General features: G+C 42.8%; 1 protein-coding gene and 1 long non-coding RNA gene across 8 annotated transcripts in view; one reads left to right on the top strand and one right to left on the bottom strand.

The window, feature by feature from the left end:
• Positions 1 to 23,687, bottom strand: part of ADHFE1 (alcohol dehydrogenase iron containing 1) — a 61,282-nt gene that overhangs the window by 20,946 nt on the left and 16,649 nt on the right. For 6 of the 7 annotated variants that reach the window (XR_008844254.1, XM_056522049.1, XM_056522048.1 and 3 more), the window contains exons 11-14: positions 23,465 to 23,563; positions 22,977 to 23,055; positions 21,947 to 22,043; positions 8,807 to 8,964 (exon numbers count right to left, since the gene is read on the bottom strand). Coding sequence is in view for 6 of the 7 variants with exons in the window: in XM_056522049.1 (XP_056378024.1) it covers positions 8,807 to 8,964; positions 21,947 to 22,043; positions 22,977 to 23,055; positions 23,465 to 23,563 (433 nt within the window). In the remaining variant the exon portion in view is untranslated. Of the gene's footprint in view, positions 1 to 8,513; positions 8,676 to 8,806; positions 8,965 to 21,946; positions 22,044 to 22,976; positions 23,056 to 23,464; positions 23,564 to 23,687 lie in introns of those variants that run through there. The other variant, XM_056522053.1, reaches the window with a different exon arrangement.
• Positions 13 to 23,484, top strand: LOC130274130 (uncharacterized). Its single transcript, XR_008844256.1, has 3 exons — positions 13 to 289; positions 21,095 to 21,203; positions 23,356 to 23,484. It is a non-coding gene; the product is annotated as an uncharacterized LOC130274130 (long non-coding RNA).

The raw sequence follows: 23,687 nt of genomic DNA, 5'->3' as shown, positions 1-23,687 counted from the left end.
GGAAAAAGAAATGTATTGAAGAGATGTGTATTACAAATCCTTAGTCATGACTAAGGGCTGATCTGAAGCCCAAAACGCGTCGGCGCGTGTGTTTTTATACACTTTGTTTTGTGGTTTTTTGCACCATGTTTTAAAGGATTTATTAAAAGTCAAGTTTTAACCTAGAAACCTTGAGGCGTGTGAGCTTGACCACCTTTCCTTTCTGCTAATCAACACGGGAAGCGGCCCGCATTGTCCGTGCTCCAGCGCTGCATACTCCATGGATGCCTGTTACACAGCATAAAGACCGGTGAGTGAGCTGAGCTGCAACCATTGCTTTTTGTTGATATGTATTACAAATCACTTGTCAAAAACTGAAAGAAAACACGGCACGGATCGCTTCTTTAATTTTTAAAAAGGCCTCTGAAAGATAAATGAAGTGATCTGATTGGTTTCTATGGGCAACTGGTCAGCTTTTCTTCTCATCAGGTTTTGATAAATCCTCCCCAAAGTGTTCACAAAGAGGTAAAGGGGTACTCCGCTGCTCAGCGTTTGGAACAAACTGTTCCGAACGCTGGAGCCGGCGCCGGGAGCTTGTGACGTCATAGCCCGCCCCCTCAATGCAAGTCTATGGGAGGGGGCGTGGCGCTGTCACGCCCCCTCCAATAGACTTGCATTGAGGGGGTGGAGCGTGACGTCATGAGGGGGCGGGCTATGATGCCACGAGCTCCCGGCGCCGGTTCCAGCGTTTGTAACAATTTGTTCCAAACGCTGAGCACCTCTTTGCTATACACAATCAAACAAAGAAAACAAGGAGATTTTACCGGAATTCTTTACATTTCTTTTTAAAGGAGTAGTCCAGTGGTGACCCAGTGGGGAACAACTTATCCCCTATCCTTAGGATAGGGGATAAGTTTGAGATCGTGGGGGGGGTCCGACCGCTGGGGCCCCCTGCGATCTCCTGTACGGAGCCCCGACAGCCCACGGGAAGGGGGCGTGTCGACCTCCGCACGAAGCGGCGGCCGACACGCCCCCTCAATACAACTCTATGGCAGAGCCGAAGCGCTGCCTTCAGCAATCTCCGGCTCTGCCATAGAGATGTATTGAGGGGGCGTGTCGGCCGCCGCTTCGTGCGGAGGTAGACACCCGCTATCTGGCCGGAGAGCCTGGCCCCCGTACAGAGAGATCACAGGGGGCCCCAGCGGTCGGACCCCCCGCGTGCTCAAACTTATCCCCTATCCTTAGGATAGGGGATACGTTTTTCACCACTGGACTACCCCTTTAAACACGAAATCAACCATTGGATCACACAGTTAGTTTGTAGACTGGCTCTTTTTGTCTTTGTCACTTCATAAGCTGTTTCCCACTGAGGTTTATTTTCTTTTAAAAATACCTTTGTCTAAACTATTTGCATTTATAAAAATCCAAAGAATAATACTTTAGGGTCCAGGCACTTGACGTTGTCGTAGCCGCACACAGAGCCCCTATGGGTGATCATCTCAATCCTGTAGGCACTCTGGGGGGGGGGGGGGGGGGGGAACTTGTCATTGTGGGTGTAAATCAAGTTCCTTTTCACATTCTTTTGCCTGGGTGAACGTCATGTGTACTTCCCCCAGATTTATCAAAGAGGTGCACGATCTTCATAAATAGCAAAGTACCATCCATGTAGACAAGTGTGGTCCAAGCTGGCGTAAGATTGCGCAAAAACTTGAGTGCATATAAATGTCGCAACAATTGAAAATAGTCATAATTGATTAATCACTCATCAACACTACATTAAAGATATTTTCTTGAATGAGTCTAGATGATTTGCGCAAATATTTTGCCACTTTTTACACACTGCACAGTCATTTGCAATTTTTTAACACAAAAAAAAATAAAATACAATAATGAATACCCCACTCTGTGTGCATTTGTGTAGCACTTCAATGGTGCATTAATGTATTGTCCTCCTGCAGAAATGCTTCCAGGGAAGAACATCTCTGTTAGGCTGCATCGGGGTGAATAGTAAAACCGCCTACTGCCATATCCCTGCAGGGCTTGTGTCTGGCTCCATTCATTGCTAATGACTCCGGTTATTTTCTGACCACATCCAGGTTTTGGTCCAGATTGAAAACCATGATCCGCCGCAGTTTTCCATCCGGGCCAAAAATGTATACGGTTGGAAAATGACCCAACTAGAGTCACAGCTTCAAAAGAAGATTCAAAAGGAATGGGAAATAGGGAGGAAGGACTTCTTCGTCTCCTTCCTGCTGGACCATCCTTTGACTTAAGCAAATTTTCTTTTACTGTCAAAAACCTGCTGCATTTCTGCAATGTGTGTTCCTAGCCTTTACACAACACAAATCCATAATACAGACATGTACGGGAGGGCATTGTTAAAGGGGTTATGATATATCAACTGGCTCCAGAAAGTTAAACAGATTTGTAAATTACTTCTATTAAAAACTCTTAATCCTTTCAGTACTTATGAGCTTCTGAAGTTAAGGTTGTTCTTTTCTGTCTAAGTGCTCTCTGATGACGCGTGTCTCGGGAAATGCCCAGTTTAGAAGCAAATCCCCATAGCAAACCTCTTCTAAACTGGGCGTTTCCCGAGACAGGTGTCATCAGAGAGCACTTAGACAGAAAAGAACAACCTTAACTTCAGAAGCTCATAAGTACTAAAAGGATTAAGATTTTTTAATAGAAGTAATTTACAAATCTGTTTAACTTTCTGGAGCCAGTTGATATATATATAAAAAAGTTTTTTCCTGGAATACCCCTTTAATGAAAATATTTAACCCCTTAAGGACCAAGGACGTACCGGTACGTCCTTGGTCCTGCTCTTCTGATATAACGCGGGGTTACACAGTAACCCCGCGTCATATCATGGCGGCCCGGCGTCATAGTGAAGCCGGGACCCGCCTCTAATAGCGCGCAGCGCCGATCGCGGCGCCGCGCGCTATTAACCCTTTAGCCGCGCGCTCAGAGCTGAGCCGCGCGGCTAAAAGTGAAAGTGAAAGTTCCCGACTAGCTCAGTCGAGCTGTTCGGGATAGCCGCGGCTAATCGCGGCATCCCGAACAGCTGACAGGACAGCGGGAGGGCCCCTTCCTGCCTCCTCGCTGTCCGATCGCCGAATGACTGCTCAGTGCCTGAGATCCAGGCATGAGCAGTCATGCGGCAGAATCGTTGATCACTGGTTTCTTATGAGAAACCAGTGATCAGCATAGGAGGTCAGTGTGTGCAGTGTTATAGGTCCCTATGGGACCTATAACACTGCAAAAAAAAAAGTGGAAAAAAAAGTTAATAAAGATCATTTAACTCCTCCCCTATTAAAAGTTTGAATCACCCCCCTTTTCCAATAAAAAAAAAAACACAGTGTAAATAAAAATAAAAATAAACATATGTGGTATCACCGCGTGCGGAAATGTCCGAATTATAAAAATATATCATTAATTAAACCGCTCGGTCAATGGCGTGCGCGCAAAAAAATTCCAAAGTCCAAAATAGTGCATTTTTGGTCACTTTTTATATCATTTAAAAATGAATAAAAAGTGATCAATAAGTCCTATCAATGCAAAAATGGTACCGTTAAAAACTTCAGATCACGGCGCAAAAAATGAGCCCTCATACCGCCCCATACACGGAAAAATAAAAAAGTTATAGGGGTCAGAAGATGACAATTTTAAACGTATTAATTTTCCTGCATGTAGTTATGATTTTTTCCAGAAGTCCGACAAAATCAAACCTATATAAGTAGGGTATCATTTTAATCGTATGGACCTACAGAATACATATCAGGTGTAATTTTTACCGAAAAATGTACTACGTAGAAACGGAAGCCCCCAAAAGTTACAAAACAGCGTTTTTTTTTTCAATTTGTCGCACAATGATTTTTTTTCCCGCTTCACCATAGATTTTTGGGCAAAATGACTGATGTCATTACAAAGTAGAATTGGTGGCGCAAAAAATAAGCCATCATATGGATTTTTAGGTGTAAATTTGAAAGAGTTATGAGTTATTTTTTAAAGGCAAGGAGCAAAAAACGAAAATGCAAAAACGGAAAAACCTCCGGTCCTTAAGGGGTTAAATAAAGTCTAATAAAAACATTTGTGAATAAAAGTCGAATTTTACATAGTTAGTACGGTCGAAAAAAGACATATGCCCATCAAGTTCAACCAGGGAATTAAGGGGTAGGGGTGTGGCGCGATATTGGGGAAGGGATGAGATTTTATATTTCTTCATAAGCATTAATGTTATTTTGTTCCAGGAATGTATCTAATCCTGTTTTAAAGCTGTTAATTGTTCCTTCTGTGACCAGTTCCTGAGGTAGACCGTTCCATAAATTCACAGTTCTCATGGTAAAGAAGGCGTGTCGCCCCTTGAGACTAAACTTTTTCTTCTCCAGACGGAGGGAGTGCCCCCTCGTCCTTTGGGGGGGTTTAACCTGGAACAGTTTTTCTCCATATTTTTTGTATGGGCCATTAATATACTTATATACATTTATCATATCCCCCCTCAAACGTCTCTTCTCAAGACTAAACAATTGTAACTCCTTTAATTGTTCCTCGTAGCTAAGATGTTCCATGCCCCATATTAGTTTAGTCGCGCGTCTCTGCACCCTTTCCAACTCCGCAGTGTCCCTTTTATGGACAGGTGCCCAAAACTGAACAGCATATTCCAGGTGAGGCCGTACCAATGCTTTATAAAGGGGGAGTATTATGTCCCTGTCCCTCGAGTCCATGCCTCTCTTGATACAGAGGCCATAACTATTTTTTTACAGGCAAAATATAATGAGTAGAGGTCTATTTTAAATATCATGATGCATTCTGGCTGTATAACCTAATGTAGGCTATATAACCTACAACCCCTAAAATACTGGTAACCTTCCATAGGTTACAAGCTGGTGGAAAAAACCAAAAGTTGTATTAGGGCTACTGGGAAATAGGGTGACGATATGTACTGTATGCGTGACATTTTAACACAAGCTCTTCATGAGAAATAAAAGGGAATACGTCAGTTCCTTGGTAAATAGTGACAGATGTGCGGTATTTTCAGACTTCTCATAAGAGATGCAAATCATCAGACATCTACTGCAAACAGGATCCCAGCACATTGACAGCTGTTTCCTAAAGAAGCACCAGTCAAGCACAGAGCTCATCCTGTGCGCTCCTCCTACCCGTGTCTGAATTGATATATGTATGTTCAATGTAGATAGGCTACTTGATGTAACTAAACCCCCTATTCTTCATTATCTATCACTCACTTCACTTAGTGAAGCTTTTGAGACCACCCAAGCTTACCTTATTTATACAGTTCACTATTTTTCTCATTGGTTTCATTTTTAAAGGGGTACTCCGGTGAAAAACGTATTTTTTTATTTTATATTAACTGGTGCCAGAAAGTTAAACAGATTTGTAAATTACTTCTTTTAAAGGGGTACTCCGGCCCTGAGACATCTTACCCCCTATCCTGTCCGCCGCTGGGGACCCCCGCAATCTTGTATTCGCCACCCACCTGTTTGAGCTGGACGCCGCGGTGCCAGCTCACAAACAGCCGGGTGGCGACCACGGTGCCGGAGTATCGTGACGTCACGCCCCACCCCCGCTATGCAAGTCTATGGGAGGGGGCGTGACGGCCGTCACGCCCCCTCCCATAGACTTGCATAGCGGGGGGTGACGTCACATGGGGGCGGAGTCGTGATGTCACGATACTCCGGCCCCGTGGTCGCCACCCGGCTGTTTGTGAGCTAGCACCGCGGCGTCAAGCTCAAACAGGTGGGTGGCAAATACAAGATTGCGGGGGTCCCCAGCGGTGAGACATCTTATCCCCTATACCTTGGATTGGGGATAAGATGTCTCAGGCCGGAGTACCCCTTTAAAAAATCTTAATCCTTTTAGTACTTTTTAGCAGCTGTATTCTACAGAGGAAATTCTTTCCTTTTTACATTTCTTTTTTGTCTTGTCCACAGTGCTCTCTGCTGAGACCTGATGCCCGTATCAGGAACTGTCCAGAGCAGGAGAAATTCCCCATAGCAAACCTATGCTGCTCTGGACAGTTCCTGACACGGACAGAGGTGTCAGCAGAGGGCATTGTGAACAAGACAAAAAAGAAATGTAAAAAGTAAAGAATTTCCAGCTGCTAAAAAGTACTGAAAGGGTTAAGATTTTTTTTAATATAAGTAATTTACTAATCTGTCTAACTTTCTGGCACCAGTTCAAAAAAATAAAAATAAAAAAAGTTTTTCACCGGAGTACCCCTTTAAGATGCTTCAGTGTTTTGTATTCTTTAGTATGGTTTTGGACAGTAATTTTATGATGATACAGTTGATAATAATACAGTTAGTACATCACTGTATACCGTGCACTGACTACAAGCCCCAAAGGATATTTACCTATGACTACAAGTTTGGTGTACATTCCTATTTGTTCATTCATTGGGTCATACTCCCCACTTAGGGTGGCCACCTGGCAGGAATTTTACCAGCACAGCTGGTATTTTGGCCTCCATGCCGGAATTTTTATATTAAAAATACCGGCAATGCAATGGCCGGTATTTATCCAACCAATCCTCAAACTCTCGGAATATACTATACCAGCATTTCCCTACCAGAGCGCCTCCACCTGTTTCAAAACTACAACTCCCAGCATGCCCGGACAGCCAACGGCTGTCCGGGCATGCTGGGAGATGTAGTTTTGCAACAGCTGGAGGCACCCTGGTTGGGATACACTGACCTATACTATATGCTACTATATAGTCCAACATGCTGGGAGGTGTAGTTTTGCAACAGCTGGAGGCACCCTGGTTGGGATGCACTGACCTATACTATATACTACTATATAGTCCAACATGCTGGGAGGTGTCGTTTTGCAACAGCTGGAGGCATCCCGGGTTGGGAAACACTGACCTATACAATATACTACTATATAGTCCAACATGCTGGGAGATGTAGTTTTGCAACAGCTGGAGGCACCCTGGTTGGGATACACTGACCTATACTATATGCTACTATATAGTCCAACATTCTGGGAGGTGTAGTTTTGCAACAGCTGGAGGCACCCTGGTTGGGATGCACTGACCTATACTATATACTACTATATAGTCCAACATGCTGGGAGGTGTCGTTTTGCAACAGCTGGAGGCATCCCGGGTTGGGAAAGACTGACCTATACAATATACTACTATATAGTCCAACATGCTGGGAGATGTAGTTTTGCAACAGCTGGAGGCACCCTGGTTGGGAAACACTGACCTATACTATATACTACTATATAGTCCAACATGCTGGGAGTTGTAGTTTTGCAACAGCTGGAGGCACCCTGGTTGGGAAACACTGACCTATACTATATACTACTATATAGTCCAACATGCTGGGAGATGTAGTTTTGCAACAGCTGGAGGCATCCCGGATTGGGAAACACTGACCTATACTATATACTACTATATAGTCCAACATGCTGGGAGATGTAGTTTTGCAACAGCTGAAGGCACCCTGGTTGGGAAACACTGACCTATGCAATATACTACTATATAGTCCAACATGCTGGGAGTTGTAGTTTTGCAACAGCTGGAGGCACCCTGGTTGAGATACACTGACCTATACTATATACTACTATATAGTCCAACATGCTGGGAGGTGTAGTTTTGCAACAGCTGGAGGCACCCTGGTTGGGAAACACTGACCTATACTATATACTACTATATAGTCCAACATGCTGGGAGATGTAGTTTTGCAACAGCTGGAGGCACCCTGGTTGGGAAACACTGACCTATGCAATATACTACTATATAGTCCAACACGCTGGGAGTTGTAGTTTTGGAACAGCTGGAAGCACCCTGGTTGGGAAACACTGACCTACACTATATACTACTATATAGTCCAACATGCTGGGAGTTGTAGTTTTGCAACAGCTGGAGGCATCCCTGATTGGGAAACACTGACCTACACTATATACTACTATATAGTCCAACATGCTGGGAGTTGTAGTTTTGCATTAGCTGGAGGCATCCCTGGTTGGGAAACACTGACTTATACTATATACTACTATATAGTCCAACATGCTGGGAGTTGTAGTTCTCGTTTGGGACAGCTGCTGAGCCACAGGCTGTATCAGGACATGCTGGGAGTTGTAGTTTTGCAACAGCTGGAGGCATCCCTGATTGGGAAACACTGACCTACACTATATACTACTATATAGTCCAACATGCTGGGAGTTGTAGTTCTCGTTTGGGACAGCTGCTGAGCCACAGGCTGTATCAGGACATGCTGGGAGTAGTAGTTAGTAACTAACTGCATCTGCCGAATTTAATAAAAAAAAGCGATCAAAAAGTCACATCAAAACAAAAATGGTACTGTTAAATACTAGAGATCGGGGCGCAAAAAATGAGCCCTCATACAGTACCCGTATAAGGAGAAATAAAAAATGTATGGGGTCCGAATAGGACAAAATTGCCCCCCCCTCATATGTGTATCCTGTGATGTTACGCATCATAATTAGCATAGCCGTTTTTTTGTTGCAAGAAAGGTGGCAACCCTATCCCCACTATATATTTTTATTGTATGTTTTACTGTCTTTCCATGAAGAATTAGGAGTAAAGATTTTTGTAGGTTGTATTATTGTGATTTCGGTTCAGGTCACATGGTCTGATTTTTCTAGGTTTAGCTGGACCAGTACTAGTCTTCTACATCATAGGTCAGGCAATGAGAATATGCGCTCTACAATTGAAATGAAAAAGGTCAGAGGCCCAGGAAGTCCGGAAATTTCTGTGGTCGGTTCCCTAAAAGCATTGGAACAAAGAAGACTTTATACCTGTTTCAGCTTATAGCACTGCATTAGGATATCATACCTGAGGCAAAGTCCCTTTGACTAATGCAGGAATATCTGCCGTACTGTACCCCACGGCTGCCAAGCCATCATCTACATTCAAGTCAAAGAGAAATTTGCGTAAAGTGTCTGCCAAGATAAGCCCAGCGTCTTTCATTTTGGCGGTCCGGACGTCAGCCCCTAAACGAAAACATAAATGAAAAAATGTTATGGACACTGAATCTTACTGCAAGCTGCCATTATAATTAGGGTTGCCACCTTTCTTGCAAAAAAATAAATAAATACCAGCCATGCTAATTAGCATAATTAATTATACATGTGTACCATCACAGGATACACATATATGGGGGGAAATTTTGTCCTATTCTGACCCCTATAACCATTTTATTATTCCTTTTTGCGCCCCGATCTGTAGTTTTTAACAGTACCATTTTTGTTTTAATGAGACTTTTTGGTCGCTTTTTTTTTTTAATTAAATTTGTGAGGTGAGTTGCAGTTAGTTACTAACTACAACTCCCAGTATTCCATGATACAGCCTGTGGCTCAGCAGCTGCTCCAATCGAAAACTACAACTCCCAGCATGTTGGACTATATAGTATAGGTCAGTGTATCCCTACCAGGGGTGCCTCCAGCTGATGCAAAACTACAACTCTCAGCATGTTGTAATATATAGTAGTATATAGTATAGGTCAGTGTTTCCCAACCAGAGGTGCCTCCAGCTGATGCAAAACTACAACTCCCAGCATGTTGGACTATATAGTATAGGTCAGTGTATCCCTACCAGGGGCGCCTCCAGCTGATGCAAAACTACAACTCCCAGCATGTTGGAATATATAGTAGTATATAGTATAGGTCAGTGTTTCCCAACCAGGGGTGCCTCCAGCTGATGCAAAACTACAACTCTCAGCATGTTGGACTATATAGTAGTATATAGTATAGGTCAGTGTATCCCTACCAGGGGTGCCTCCAGCTGATGCAAAACTACAACTCTCAGCATGTTGGACTATATAGTAGTATATAGTATAGGTCAGTGTTTCCCAACCAGAGGTGCCTCCAGCTGATGCAAAACTACAACTCCCAGCATGTTGGACTATATAGTATAGGTCAGTGTATCCCTACCAGGGGTGCCTCCAGCTGATGCAAAACTACAACTCTCAGCATGTTGGAATATATAGTAGTATATAGTATAGGTCAGTGTTTCCCAACCAGAGGTGCCTCCAGCTGATGCAAAACTACAACTCCCAGCATGTTGGACTATATAGTATAGGTCAGTGTATCCCTACCAGGGGCGCCTCCAGCTGATGCAAAACTACAACTCCCAGCATGTTGGAATATATAGTAGTATATAGTATAGGTCAGTGTTTCCCAACCAGGGGTGCCTCCAGCTGATGCAAAACTACAACTCTTAGCATGTTGGACTATATAGTAGTATATAGTATAGGTCAGTGTATCCATACCAGGGGTGCCTCCAGCTGATGCAAAACTACAACTCCCAGCATGTTGTAATATATAGTAGTATATAGTATAGGTCAGTGTTTACCAACCAGGGGTGCCTCCAGCTGATGCAAAACTACAACTCCCAGCATGTTGGACTATATAGTATAGGTCAGTGTATCCCTACCAGGGGTGCCTCCAGCTGATGCAAAACTACAACTCTCAGCATGTTGGAATATATAGTAGTATATAGTATAGGTCAGTGTTTCCCAACCAGAGGTGCCTCCAGCTGATGCAAAACTACAACTCCCAGCATGTTGGACTATATAGTATAGGTCAGTGTATCCCTACCAGGGGCGCCTCCAGCTGATGCAAAACTACAACTCCCAGCATGTTGGAATATATAGTAGTATATAGTATAGGTCAGTGTTTCCCTACCAGAGGTGCCTCCAGCTGATGCAAAACTACAACTCCCAGCATGTTGGACTATATAGTATAGGTCAGTGTATCCCTACCAGGGGTGCCTCCAGCTGATGCAAAACTACAACTCTCAGCATGTTGGACTATATAGTAGTATATAGTATAGGTCAGTGTATCCCTACCAGGGGTGCCTTCAGCTGATGCAAAACTACAACTCTCAGCATGTTGGACTATATAGTAGTATATAGTATAGGTCAGTGTTTCCCAACCAGAGCGCCTCCACCTGTTGAAAAACTACAGCTCCCAGCATGCCCGGACAGCCGTTGCCTGTCCAGGCATGCTGGGAGTTGTAGTTTTGCAGCAGGTGGAGGCACTCTGGTTGGGAAACACTGGTATAGGTTATGGTGCAACATTCCAGGAGTTGGAGGATAGGTTGGATAAATACCGGCCATAGCATTGCTGGTATTTTTAAAATAACGGTCAAAATAATGGCTGTGCCGGTAAAATACCGGCCGGGTGGCAACTCTAATTACAATACATGCATAAGCTTACTGCAACATGTTCTCTTAAGGACACAGAGACAGTAAGAAAATATATATAAAAAGTATTTTATCATTTAAGAAAATATGTAAAGTATAATTTCTAATATATCATATGTGAAGAATAAGTAAAGGAAACTGATCCTGATGTCTGTGACTACAGATGTCTTTATGTTGATAGGAATTACTGTCCCAACCAGGACTAATACTGGGGAAGCAGCAAGTGCTGGTAAGATTTGCCTACATATAGAATGTTGTCAGGATCCGGACTGGTATGCAGGAAGGGCACTGGAGTAGATCCTCTGTGTCAGTGGGGTGATGGCGTGGGCCGTACCAGGGGAACGGAATCTAAGAGGTTACTGGTTTTCACCAGAGCCCGCCGCAAAGCGGGATGGACTTGCTGCGGCAGGTAACCCCCAGGTCGTTCCACCCGATAGGGACTCAACCTTACTGACAGCTGAGACAGGCGCGGTACACAAGGACAAGGCAAGGTGAGGTCAGACGTAGCAGAAGGTCAAGGCAGGCGGCAAGGTTCGTAGTCAGGGGCAACGGCAAGGGGTCTGGATACACAGGCAAGGGAACACACAGAAACGCTTTCTCAGGGCACAAGGCAACAAGATCCGGCAAGGACAGGAAGGAGAAGTGGGTTTATACGGGAAATAGGAGTGATTAAACTAATTGGGCCAGGCACCAATTAATGGTGCACTGGCCCTTTAAATTTCATAGAGCCGGTGCGCGCGCGCCCTTAGCCAAGTCTACCCGGTCCTAGAATTGACAGCTACTTCAGGACTAGCTGAGAATAAAAGAAAAAGGACCAAAGGGGGGCACCTTGTGCGTTATCACTAAAAACAGATGGCAGTAGTGTGACGGGTACCGTGGCTAAGCTGAAGTCGCCCTTAGGTAGTGGCCGCTTACCATGAGCGAATAGGAAATTCGCATTTAAACCCAACAAGTGGGTTACCAAGAAGAGGAGAGCCAGCTGCTGAGCCCGGGTCCCAGGAGAAGGAGTGAACCAATCCTGATGGAAGTCGATGCAGAAGAGCGAAAAATGACCCTTATGATGGAACTGCCGGTGTAGTGAGAAGCAAAATCCAAGCCAGGGATATTTTCAAACACTGAAATGGTTTATTGAGCCAATAAACTATAAAAAGTACCGGGATGACGCGTTTCGGGGGAGCCACCCCTTTCCTCAGATCAGTCTCTTCTGCATCGACTTCAGGACTAGGTCAATTATGGGATTGGCACTAATAGAAACTGCAGCAGGCAAGGCAACAGAGATACAATGGGGGAGATTTAACAAAACCCGAGCAAAGGAAAAGTTGCCCAGTTGCCCATAGCAACCAATCCCATTGCTTCTTTAATTTTGCATAGGCCTTGTTAAAAATGAAAGAAGCGATCTGATTGGTTGCTATGGGCAACTTTTCCTCAGGACAGATTTTGATAAATCTCCCCCAATGAGTGGCCAGACACGGGCATAAAGAGATTTCTCAAAGTGGTTCAGTATGGGTATGATTTTTTACTTGTGTAATTCTGCATTGAATGAAAGTTCCATTGACTTTAATGGTCTTTCCGCTGCTCTGTTCACACTGAGGAATTTGATGAAATTCTGAACATGTTCATTTTTCTGGCAGTATCCTTAGGTAAGAGCCCATTATAGTCAATGTTAAAGGGGTATTCCAGGATTTTTTTTTACTATGCTACAGGAGCTGTAAAGTTAGTGTAGTTCATAATATAGTGTCTGTACCTGTGTGTGACGGTTTTCTCACAATTCTTCTGTGATTTTCACCCCAATATTTATTTTTACCAGCATACAAAATGACTGCTGTCTCGGATTTTTCCCAGGTTGCAATGCGGCCGAGACCTGACTCACTAATCAGCTGATGACAGGGAGCCTGTCTGCTTCAATGGGTGGAGCGATCGCTTGGCGGGAGAGAGATTAATCTGTAACCAATGCAACAGCTGGAGGCACCCTGATTGAAAACCACAGGTCTTTTGAATGGATGCAGCTCATATATGTTTCAAAGGGTGGGGTGGCTGATGTGTGGGAGGGAGGAAAATGGAATTGTGGGATTTGTAGTAAAAAAAAAGAAAAGTCAAACAGGAAATACCAGTTCACAAAAAGCTAGCCACAGTATTATGGTAATCTCACAACATAGCCATTTATCCGCAAGACAAGTGCAGATCCTTCCTAAGCATGTCCATTACTGTCTGCCAGGTACGCACTAAAATCACGTTATGGTGGAGAACCCCTTTAATGTTATTTTTCCTGACTAAATGAGTTTGGAGAGGAATTTCCTCCATAGCATTTCCTGATTCATCTCCTAGTTTTCTTCTTCAAATTCCGTGCCAATTCCGTGCCAAGCAGAAGATGGCAGATCTGCTGAATATCGTGACCATAATGATTCCTCGTCAATTTCTCAGTGTGGACATACCCTAAGGCAGGTTTATCACTCTTTAGACTATCTAGTCTAAGTTTTGGCCAACTTAGCTTGCTTACTTTATGTAAAGAATATGCATCTGAATTTTAGCACTATTTTTTGGAGCCTGAAGATGCACAAAAGCCCCCCCTTCAGGAAAGACATGCCCCTTTTCTACTATGCCACACCTTAAAAGGGTACTCCGGTGAAAGCAAATATTTTTTTTTTTACATCAACTGGCTCCAGAAAGTTAAACAGATTTGTAAATTACTTTTATAAAAAAAAAAATCTTAATCCTTCCAGTACTTATCAGCTGCTAAAGTTTATTTATTCTTTTCTGTCTGACAACAGTGCTCTCTGCTGACACCTCTGTCTGTCTCAGGAACTATAACAAAGGAAAGCGCTCCATAGTGATGACGTAAACCAAAGTATATATGTGAACCAGAGGTTATGGTGCTCACCAGCGATGGTTGTACTGGGCCACGTATAACAATGGTAGACGCAAATAGAGTCGTGATGACCAGGATCCAGCAGCTGCTCCTGAGGCAAATACAGCAGCCAAGGAAACACTTCCAGGAAAATCTCAGGATCAAGCAGGCGCATGAATCTTATTCAACGGTAGGATAGTTTATTACCCACAATACAACGCGTTTCGCTGAAGACCGCTTCATCATGCATCAATCACTGATGAAGCGGTCAATGCCTGATGAAGCGGTCAATGCCTGATGGAGCGGTCTTCCACAAAACGCGTTGCATTGTGGGTAATAAACTATCCTACCGTTGAATGAGACTCATGCGCCAGCTTAATCCTGAGATTTTCCTGGAGTAGGAGCAAATCCTCACAGCAAACTTCTCCTGCTCTTGTCAGTTGTTGAGACAGACAGAGGTGTCAGCAGAGAGCACTGTTGTCAGACAGAAAAGAACAACTCAACTTCAGCAGCGGATAAGAACTGGAAGGATTAAGATTTTTTTAATAGAAGTAATTTACAAATCTGTTTGACTTTCTGCAGCCAGTTGATATGAAAAAAATAGTTTTTCACCGGAGTATCCCTTTAACGCATAGTAAATGTAGTAAACCTGCTACATTGTCTATCCGTCCCATGCCGTCACACTGCCAAAACCTTACCCAATTTTTAGCCATGTTGGGGCATTTTTTGCGCCGCAATTGAAGAAAAGTAAAAAGTGTAAATACACCTTAATGTGGCTGTATTTTTGGTCGGGAAAAAGTTGACAACCCTACTTGGGGTACCTAAGGTACCTAGAAAAGTTTTGCCTTTCTAAAGAGGTGTAGCAGCGGGAGCGGCGCGTAAGGTCAAGCTGTGCGCCAAAGTCTTGGCAAATATTTCTCTTGCTGCAGTTGGATAAATGTACAGATCCTGAGGGAGATTTATCGTGTGGCCTTATAGTAAGATTATCTCTGTTGCCCATAGCAACCAATCACAGCTCGGCTTTCATTTTACCAGAGTAATATGGTTGCAATGGGCAACAAAGAAAAGACAGCCCGATAAATACCCCCCAACAGGCCTGTTTTTGAAAATTCATCATTGATCACGATCCATACAACATTTCATAATTATGTGCCATAAATTGCTAAAATGATCAAATAATGCAGTGTTTTCCAAACAGTGTGTCTCCAGCTGTTGCAAAACTACTACTCTCAGCATGCCCGGACAGCCAAAGGCATGCTGAGAGTTGTAGTTTTGCAACAGCTGGAGACATGCTGTTTGAAAACCACTGATCAGTACATCTGCCACATTCCCTTTCGTGCTAGTACTGTATTTTACTACTTTCAAGAGAAGATTGTGGCTATACAGTGACACCTAGTGGTGATGCAAGGTAATGGATAGAACTGATGCCAACCAGTGTGAAAATATTTGTGCTTTACAACAATATAAAGGTTTAAAACATTCTAATATTAGTAAACAATTCAGTATCATAGTAAACAACTCATAGACAGGGAGGAGTCGCCGTTCACTGGGGGCTCCAGAAGCTGGGCACGCAACCATTAACTGGGCACTTGAACAATTAAAGGGGTATTCCAGGAAAAAAACACTTTTTATATATATATCAACTGGCTCCAGAAAGTTAAACAGATTTGTAAATTACTTCTATTAAAAAATCTTAATCCTTTCAGTACTTATGAGATTCTGAAGTTAAGGTTGTTCTTTTCTGTCTAAGTGCTCTCTGATGACACGTGTCTCGGGAACCGCCCAGTTTAGAAGCAAATCCCCATAGCAAACCTCTTCTAACCTCTTAAGGACGCAGGGCGTATGGATACACCCTGCATTCCGAGTCCTTAAGGACGCAGGGCGTATCCATACGCCCGTGGGAATTCCGGTCCCCACCGCTAGCCGGTTGGGGACCGGAGCTGGATGCCTGCTGAAATCATTCAGCAGGCACCCTGGCACATCGCCCAGGGGGGTCCTGAGACCCCCCCATGTCGGCGATCGGAGAAAATCGCATGTCAATTCAGACATGCGATTTTCTCCAATTCCGGGCTGATCGGGTCTCTGGTGACCCGATCACCCGGAAAATAGGGCTGATCGGAGTTGTCAGCAACAACCCCAATCAGCCTAAAGGATAGGAGTGAGGTCGCAAACGGAGTTCTGACCAATGGCAGCGCAGGACAGGGGGTTGCCATGGCAACCCCCCGTTCTGCCCTCCCCTGGATGTCGAGGGGCTCTGGGAAGAAGATGGAGGCCGTACCTGCGGAGAAGATGCCTGGGGACCTGGGATCTTCGCTGGAGCCTGCAGGATCCTGATAAGGTAGGGAATCGACAGTGGGGGGGGGGGGGGGGGGGGAGGGAGTGAAAGTAAATCGATCTTTACTGTGGCAACCACTAGGGGGGCCAAACTGCAACTCCCAGCATGCCCAGACAGCCAAAGGCTGTCTGGGCATGCTGGGAGTTGTAGTTTTGCAACATCTGGAGGGTCACAGTTTGGAGACCACTGTTACAGTGGTGCCCAAACAGTAGCCCTCCAGATGTTGCCAAACTACAACTCTCAGCATGCCTCGACTGCCCAGGCATGCTGGGAGTTGTAGTTCTGTAACATCTGTCCCTTCAGATTTAGCAATTTTCATGACATTTTTGAAAATTGCTGCTCTACTTTGAAGCCCTCAAATTTTTTCAAAAAGCAAAAGTATGTCCATTTTATGATGCCAACATAAAGTGGACATATTGTATTTGTGAAGAAAAATAAAAGCTTCAATGTTAGAAAAATGCAAAATTTTCAAAATTTTCATGACATTTTGGGATTTTTCACCAAAAAAGGATGCAATTAACGCCGAAAATTTACCACCAAAATAAAGTAGAATATGTCACGAAAAAACAATCTCAGAATCAGAATATTCGGTAAAAGCGTTTTCACGTTATTAATTTGTAAAGTGAAGGTGGTCAGAATTGCGAAAAAGGGCTCAGTCCTTAAGGTGAAAAAGGGCTGCGTCCTTAAGGGGTTAAACTGGGCGGTTCCCGAGCATGTGTCATCAGAGAGCACTTAGACAGAAAAGAACAACCTTAACTTCAGAAGCTCATAAGTACTGAAAGGATTAAGACTTTTTAATAAAAGTAATTTACAAATCTGGAGCCAGTTGAGATATATATATATATATATATATATATATATATATAAAAAAGTTTTTTTTCCTGGAATACCCCTTTAAAGGGTCAAGCTATGTTCACACTTTGTATTTTGGTCAGTTTTTTTTCACCCATAAAATTGCAGTTTTTTTCCTTGTGAATTTTTGTTAAAGGAGATCTGCAGCCCTAGACATTTATCCCAAAGGCCTGTATGGAGGGGGCATGACGTTGACTTCAGCGAGAACTACGACACACGCATTAGCCACACAGAGCCGCGGCAATGCCGGGTCACCATTCGGGAGATCGTGGAAGATCCCATCCGTTAAAGGATAAGTGTCTAAGACTGCAGTACTCCTTTAAAGTCAATAGTAAAATGACTCTTTTGTGGATACACACATTTGTTTAGGTCAGCATTTACAACCTTAAAGGGGGACTCCAGTGGAAAATCATTTTTTTCCAAATGAACTGGTGACAGAAAGTTAAACATATTTGTAAATGACTTCCATTTAAAATCTTAATCCTTCCAGTACTTATCAGCTGCTGTAGGTTCCAGAGGAAGTTATTTTCTTTTTTATTTTCCTTTCTATCTGACCACAGTGCTCTCTGCTGACACCTCTGTCCATTTTCGGAACTGTCCAGAGTAGGAGAAAATACCCATAGCAAATCTCTCCTGCTCTGGACAGTTCCTAACATGGACAGAGGTGATAAGTACTGGAAGGATTAAGATTTTTTAATAGAAGAAATTTACAAAAATCTGTTTAACTTTCTGGCACCAGTTGATTAAAAAAAAAAAAAGTTTTCCAGTGGAGTACCTCTTTAACCCCTTAACCCCTTAAGGACCCGGGCTTTTTCAGTTTTTTCATTTTCAATTTTTCCTCCTTAACTTTAAAAAATCATAACTCTTAAAAATTTTCACCTAAAATTATATATAATGGCTTAATTTTTGCGTCACTAATTCTACTTTGTAATGACATTAGTCATTTTACCCAAAAATCTACGGTGAAACGGGAAAAAAAATCAATGTGCGACAAAATTGATGAAAAAACACTATTTTGTAAGTTTTGGGGGCTTCTATTTTTACGCAGTACATTTTTTGTCAAAAATGATACCTTATGTTTATTCTGTAGGTCCATACGGTTAAAATGATACCCTACTTGTATAGATTTGAATTTGTATCACTTCCGAAAAAAATCATGAATACATGCAGGAAAATTTATACGTTTAAAATGGTCATCTTTTGACCCCTATAACATTTTTACTTTTCTGTGTTCAGGGCGCTTTGAGGACTCATTTTTTGCGCCGTCATCTGAAGTTTTTAGCGGTACCATTTTTGTTCTGATCAGACTTTTTGATCACTTTTTATTCACTTTTTTGTGGTATAAAAAGTGATCAAAAATGCGCTATTTTGGACTTTGGAATTTTTTTGCGCGTATGCCATTGAACGAGCGGTTTAAAAAGCGGTATATTTTTATAAATCGGACATTTCCGCACGCGGCGATACCACATATGTTTATTTTTATTATTATTTACATAATGTTTTTTTTATTTTTGGAAATGCCGGGTGATTCAAACTTTTATTAGGGGAAGGGATCATTGAAAGGGTTAATGATTTTTTTACACTTTTCTTATGCAATATTATAGCTCCTATAGGGGCCTATAACATTGCATGTACTGATCTTTTACACTGATTGATCCATCTCCATAGGAATGGATCAATCAGTGTTTTCGGCGATTGAATGCTCAAGCCTGGATCTCAGGCTTGAAGCATTCATTCGGCGATCGGACAGCGCAGGAGAAGGTAAGAAGACCTCCTCCTGTGCTACAGCTGTTCGGGATGCCGCGATTATACCGCGGCGATCCCGAACAGCTCCCTGAGCTAGCCGGGCACTTTTACTTTCGTTTTTAGCCGCGCGGCTCAGCTTTGAGCGCGCGGCTAAAGGGTTAATAGCGCGCGGCACAGCGATCACATGTGATCCCATTTTGGAAACTACACCCCTCATAGAATCTGGCGTTTGACAGATCTTTGGAACAGTGGGCTGTGCAAATGAAAAATTTTATTTTTCATTTTCACGGACCACTGTTCCAAAAATCTGTCAGACACCTGTGGGGTGTAAATGCTCACTGCCCCCCTTATTACATTCCGTGAGGGGTGTAGTTTTCAAAATGGGGGTCACATTTGGGGGGGGAGGGTGCATTGCTCTGGCACTATGGGGGCTTGTAAACACACATGGCCTTCATTTCCCGACAAATTTTCTCTCCAAAATCCCAATGGTGCTCCTTCTCTTCTGAGCATTGTAGTTCGCCCGCAGAGCACTTTACATCCACATATGGGGTATGTTCTTAATCAGAAGAAATGGGGTTACAAATTTTGGGGGGCTTTTTTTTCCTATTTTCCCTTGTGAAAATTAAAAAGTTAGGGTAACACCAGCATTTTAGTTAAAAAAAAATTTTCTTCATTTCCCCATCCAACTTTAACGAAAATTCGTCAAACACCTGTGGGGTGTTAAGGCTCACTATACCCCTTGTTACATTCTATGAGGGGTGTAGTTTCCAAAATGGGGTCACATGTGGGTATTTATTTTTTGCGTTGATGTCAGAACTGCTGTAAAATCAGCCACCCCTGTGCAAATCACCAATTTAGGCTTCAAATATAAAGAGTGCGTTCTCACTCCTGAGCCATGTTGTGTGTCCGCAGAGCATTTTACTCCCACATATGGGGTATTTCCGTACTCAAACACAAATTTGGGGGGGTCTTTTTTTCCTTTTACCTCATGTGAAAATAAAAAGTATGGGGCAACACCAGCATGTTAGTGTAAAAATGTTTATTTTTTTACACCAACAGGCTGGTGTACACCCCAACTTTTCCTTTTCATATGGGGTAAAAGGAGAAAAAGCCCCCCAAAATTTGTAACGCAATTGCTCCCGAGTACAGAAATATCCCATATGTGGCCCTAAACTGTTTCCTTGAAATACGACAGGGCTCAGAAGTGAGAGAGCTCCATGCGCATTTGAGGACTATATTAGGGTTTGCATAGGGGTGGACATTGGGAATGACTGGCGTAGATTACCCCTAACATGGTGCCTCCAGCTGTTGCTAAACTCCCAGCATGCCTAGACAGTCAGTGGCTGTTCGGAAATGCTGGGAGTTTTTGTTTTGCAAAAGCTGGAGGCTCCGTTTTGGAAACAGTGCCGTACGATGAGTTTTTCATTTTTATTGAGGAGGGACAGTGTAAGGGGGTGTATATGTAGTGTTTTACCCTTTATTATGTGGTAGTGTAGTGTAGTATTTTGCAACATCTGGAGGTACACTGGTTGGAAAACCTTCAGTTAGGTTCTGTTACCTAACTCAGTATTTTCCCACCAGTGTGCCTCCAGCTGGTGCAAAACTACAATTCCCAGCATGTACTGATCACCGAAGGGCATGTAGTTATACAACAGCTGGAGGTACGCAACGACAACTCCCAGCATGGCGAGACAGACGTTTAATGTTCGTGCATGCTGGGAGTTAGATTTAGAGGGCCACGGTTTAGAAACCGCCGCAGAGTGATCTCCAAACTGTGGCCCTCCAGATGTTACAAAACTACAAATCCCAGCGTGCCCAAACAGCAAAAAGCTGTCTTACTTTAATAAAGTAAGCTCGTGCTTTTAAAATTTTGTGATTTTAAATGTATTATGTAACACAAAGTTATACACAATTTTTCTGTGAATTCCCTAATTGACGTGCCCTTTGCAAGGATACCATGAGGGTATTTATTGTGTGCTCTGCTATCTCCCTGTATGCACCTGTCTGATGAAGGGTCCATTCCGGACCTGAAACACGTTACGTTTGTGCTATTAAATCAGCTTTTTGGACAATAACCTTGGGTCCCTACTTATCAACTGCATCAGCGCCTGAGAACTTGAATTTTACTTTTCCAAACAGTATCCACCGGACCAGTGTCCCTGATTCCGGACAAGCTATGGCTGCAGATTGGAGTATCATAAAACCAGACGTCTACTGAGATGTTGTGCTCTTAGCACAACCCTATATGGTGAGTGTAAAATCGCTTATCATTGCATTGTCATTTATCCTCGACATATTACACTAGGGGCGCATATCCCTTTTTCTCTCTTTTCCCCTTGTGGATCCCTTGTTTGTAAGTGTGAGGTCACTTTTCACCCTGCCACACATCAGTCACCCACCCATTAAAGCACACCTGGGACAATTTCCTGCAGCCCTGCAGTTACTCCAGCCATTAAAACAAACAGGTTCATTTTGAACAATGGACTAGAGATGTAATGTCTCGGGCCGCACTGCAACCTGTGAAAACCTCAGACTACACTCAGTTTGTATGCTGTTAAAAATAAACATCGGGGCAAAGATCACATAAGAATGGGGAGACCATCATCAAACACAGGTACAGACACTATATTATGAACTACACTAACTTTACAGCCCTTGCAGCATGGTCAACTAAAAAAAAATCCTGGAATACCCTCAGGCTTTAAATGTTGACCAAAACTTCCATTATGACTATAATATAAATGTGTGTATCCAGGATCAATTTCAGTCTTTTTTTTTTTTTTTTTAACTACCATTTTTTTCAAGACTGAAAATAGTGCCCCCCCCCCAAAAAAAAAAAATTAAAAAAAATGTGATTCGGAGAGGAAACATGGCTTTAAAGTAATAAATAAATAAAATAACCAATTTGACATTTAAGAGTGTAGGAACCAGACTGAAAACATAGTGTGTGACCATGGCCTGCTCTTCAGTTGAAAAGTGAAATTTTCTTACCCAGTATCTCTGCTGCCTCCAGGTGGCGCTCTGGGCACATGGCTGCAGTGAAGGAAAATACTGCCGGGGATGTGAGGACTACTGAAAGTCCGTGAGGCTGGGGAAGACAAATCATTATTCAAAACCAGATTAATAAAACATTTACTTACTAAACCTTAAAGGGCTTTCCCACTGGTCAGATAGGCTGTGGATTTGCAAATCATACAAAAGGATTTCTGCTATTGCTTCTCCAAAAACCATCTGAACCTTGTCTAGCTTGACACAAAACTTCAAGTTATTCCTGTTATAAGTCCTTAAAAATGCTGTTTGGGCTCCATAAAACTACAGTAAATGCACAAGACTGAATAGAAACAAGTCCATAATGCATTACAGAATTTTCTTATATATTAAAGGACTTTCCAATCTTATAGATCACCATTTATTTTATATATAATGCAAAAGTAAGCAATTTTGCAAACACATCCTATTAACAAAATTGCTTACTTTTTATGTTGTATTATCTTTTGCAATAATTTACAGCTCGTTGTCTAGGATACTGACCACTGCTCTGCTGTTGAAGTGGATGGCTGGGCTGCAGATGTCACACCCTCTCTGCACAACAGCAGAGGCCTGGGTGGTAGGGATCTTGGGAGTGCTTCCCCCTGCTGGCCACCTTCTGTGCGTGACAAGTGACCCAGAGATGGCACCAGGGACAGTACACAAGCCCTGAAGTCACCTGTGATGAGCTTGTCGCACACAGGAGATGGCTGGACAGGGGAGCGCATTCCCGTCATAGCTCCCTGCATCGCTCCAAAACTGCTTAGTGGACTGGGTCTGTGAGCTGAATGTCCCTGCCTTGCCCAAACCAGGAAGTAGAGTGGGATAGAGTGATGCAGGGAGCTGAAATAGTGAGATGGGATAACCCCTTTAGTTTACAAAAAAAAAAAAAAAAAGTTTGCATTACAAGAAAAAAGCATGAGCTATAATATTTAGGATTACTATGGGGACATTATTTCTCAAGTGTAGGAAATAAAGATGAAGACATAGTTACCACTATTGGGTGATCCACATTGTAATCCTTGGCTTTGTACTTTTTCACCATTCCTGCAACTGGATATGACATCCCATGGCTGGAAACATAAGAATATAATCATGGATTGCTATGATCCCATGTGTTACATGTAGTTAAGCAATGTATATGGTTGTAGTATTTGAATATGTTTACATTTCACACTGTATTTCCCTTGTTGTATTCCCAGGAGGAATAAAATACACACTTTGGAACTTTCTTTTTTACAGTTGCTGTTTGTGACTTTCTTTTGAAATTAATAGTTTTACCTAAACTTGTGTTTTTTTTTTGTTTTTTTTTGGGGTGGGCTGTGAAAAATGCTCAACCCTACAAATTTGACATTTATCTGAAACCACTTTAGGAAAAGTTACAGTATGTACAAGCGTTCTGGATATTCCTGATGATAGACAAAACATTTCAGCTGCAAAGAAGAAAATAATGTGATATAGTATGTATGCACTAAGACTCACCAGAGATGTACCCCTGCATTCCCAAAGCCAATTCCAGCAAATGAACTTGCCAGATGCATAGAGAAACGGGCTTCGCGGTCATCCGGATTGTTAACAGCTCTAATTACAGTAAAATGCAATATAAGTTAATAGAATTGAACTATATAGTAATAATAAGATAGAAGCTTATATAGGAAAACAATACAGTCTATCACAGTCTCTGGCACTGCTTTAGTTAAACTGC

The sequence above is a fragment of the Hyla sarda genome, chromosome 5, assembly GCF_029499605.1.
Source record: "Hyla sarda isolate aHylSar1 chromosome 5, aHylSar1.hap1, whole genome shotgun sequence".
In the NCBI taxonomy this organism is placed as follows: Eukaryota; Metazoa; Chordata; class Amphibia; order Anura; family Hylidae; genus Hyla; species Hyla sarda.
Note: the sequence above shows the minus strand (reverse complement) of the source record. Positions and strands in the feature narration are given on the sequence as shown.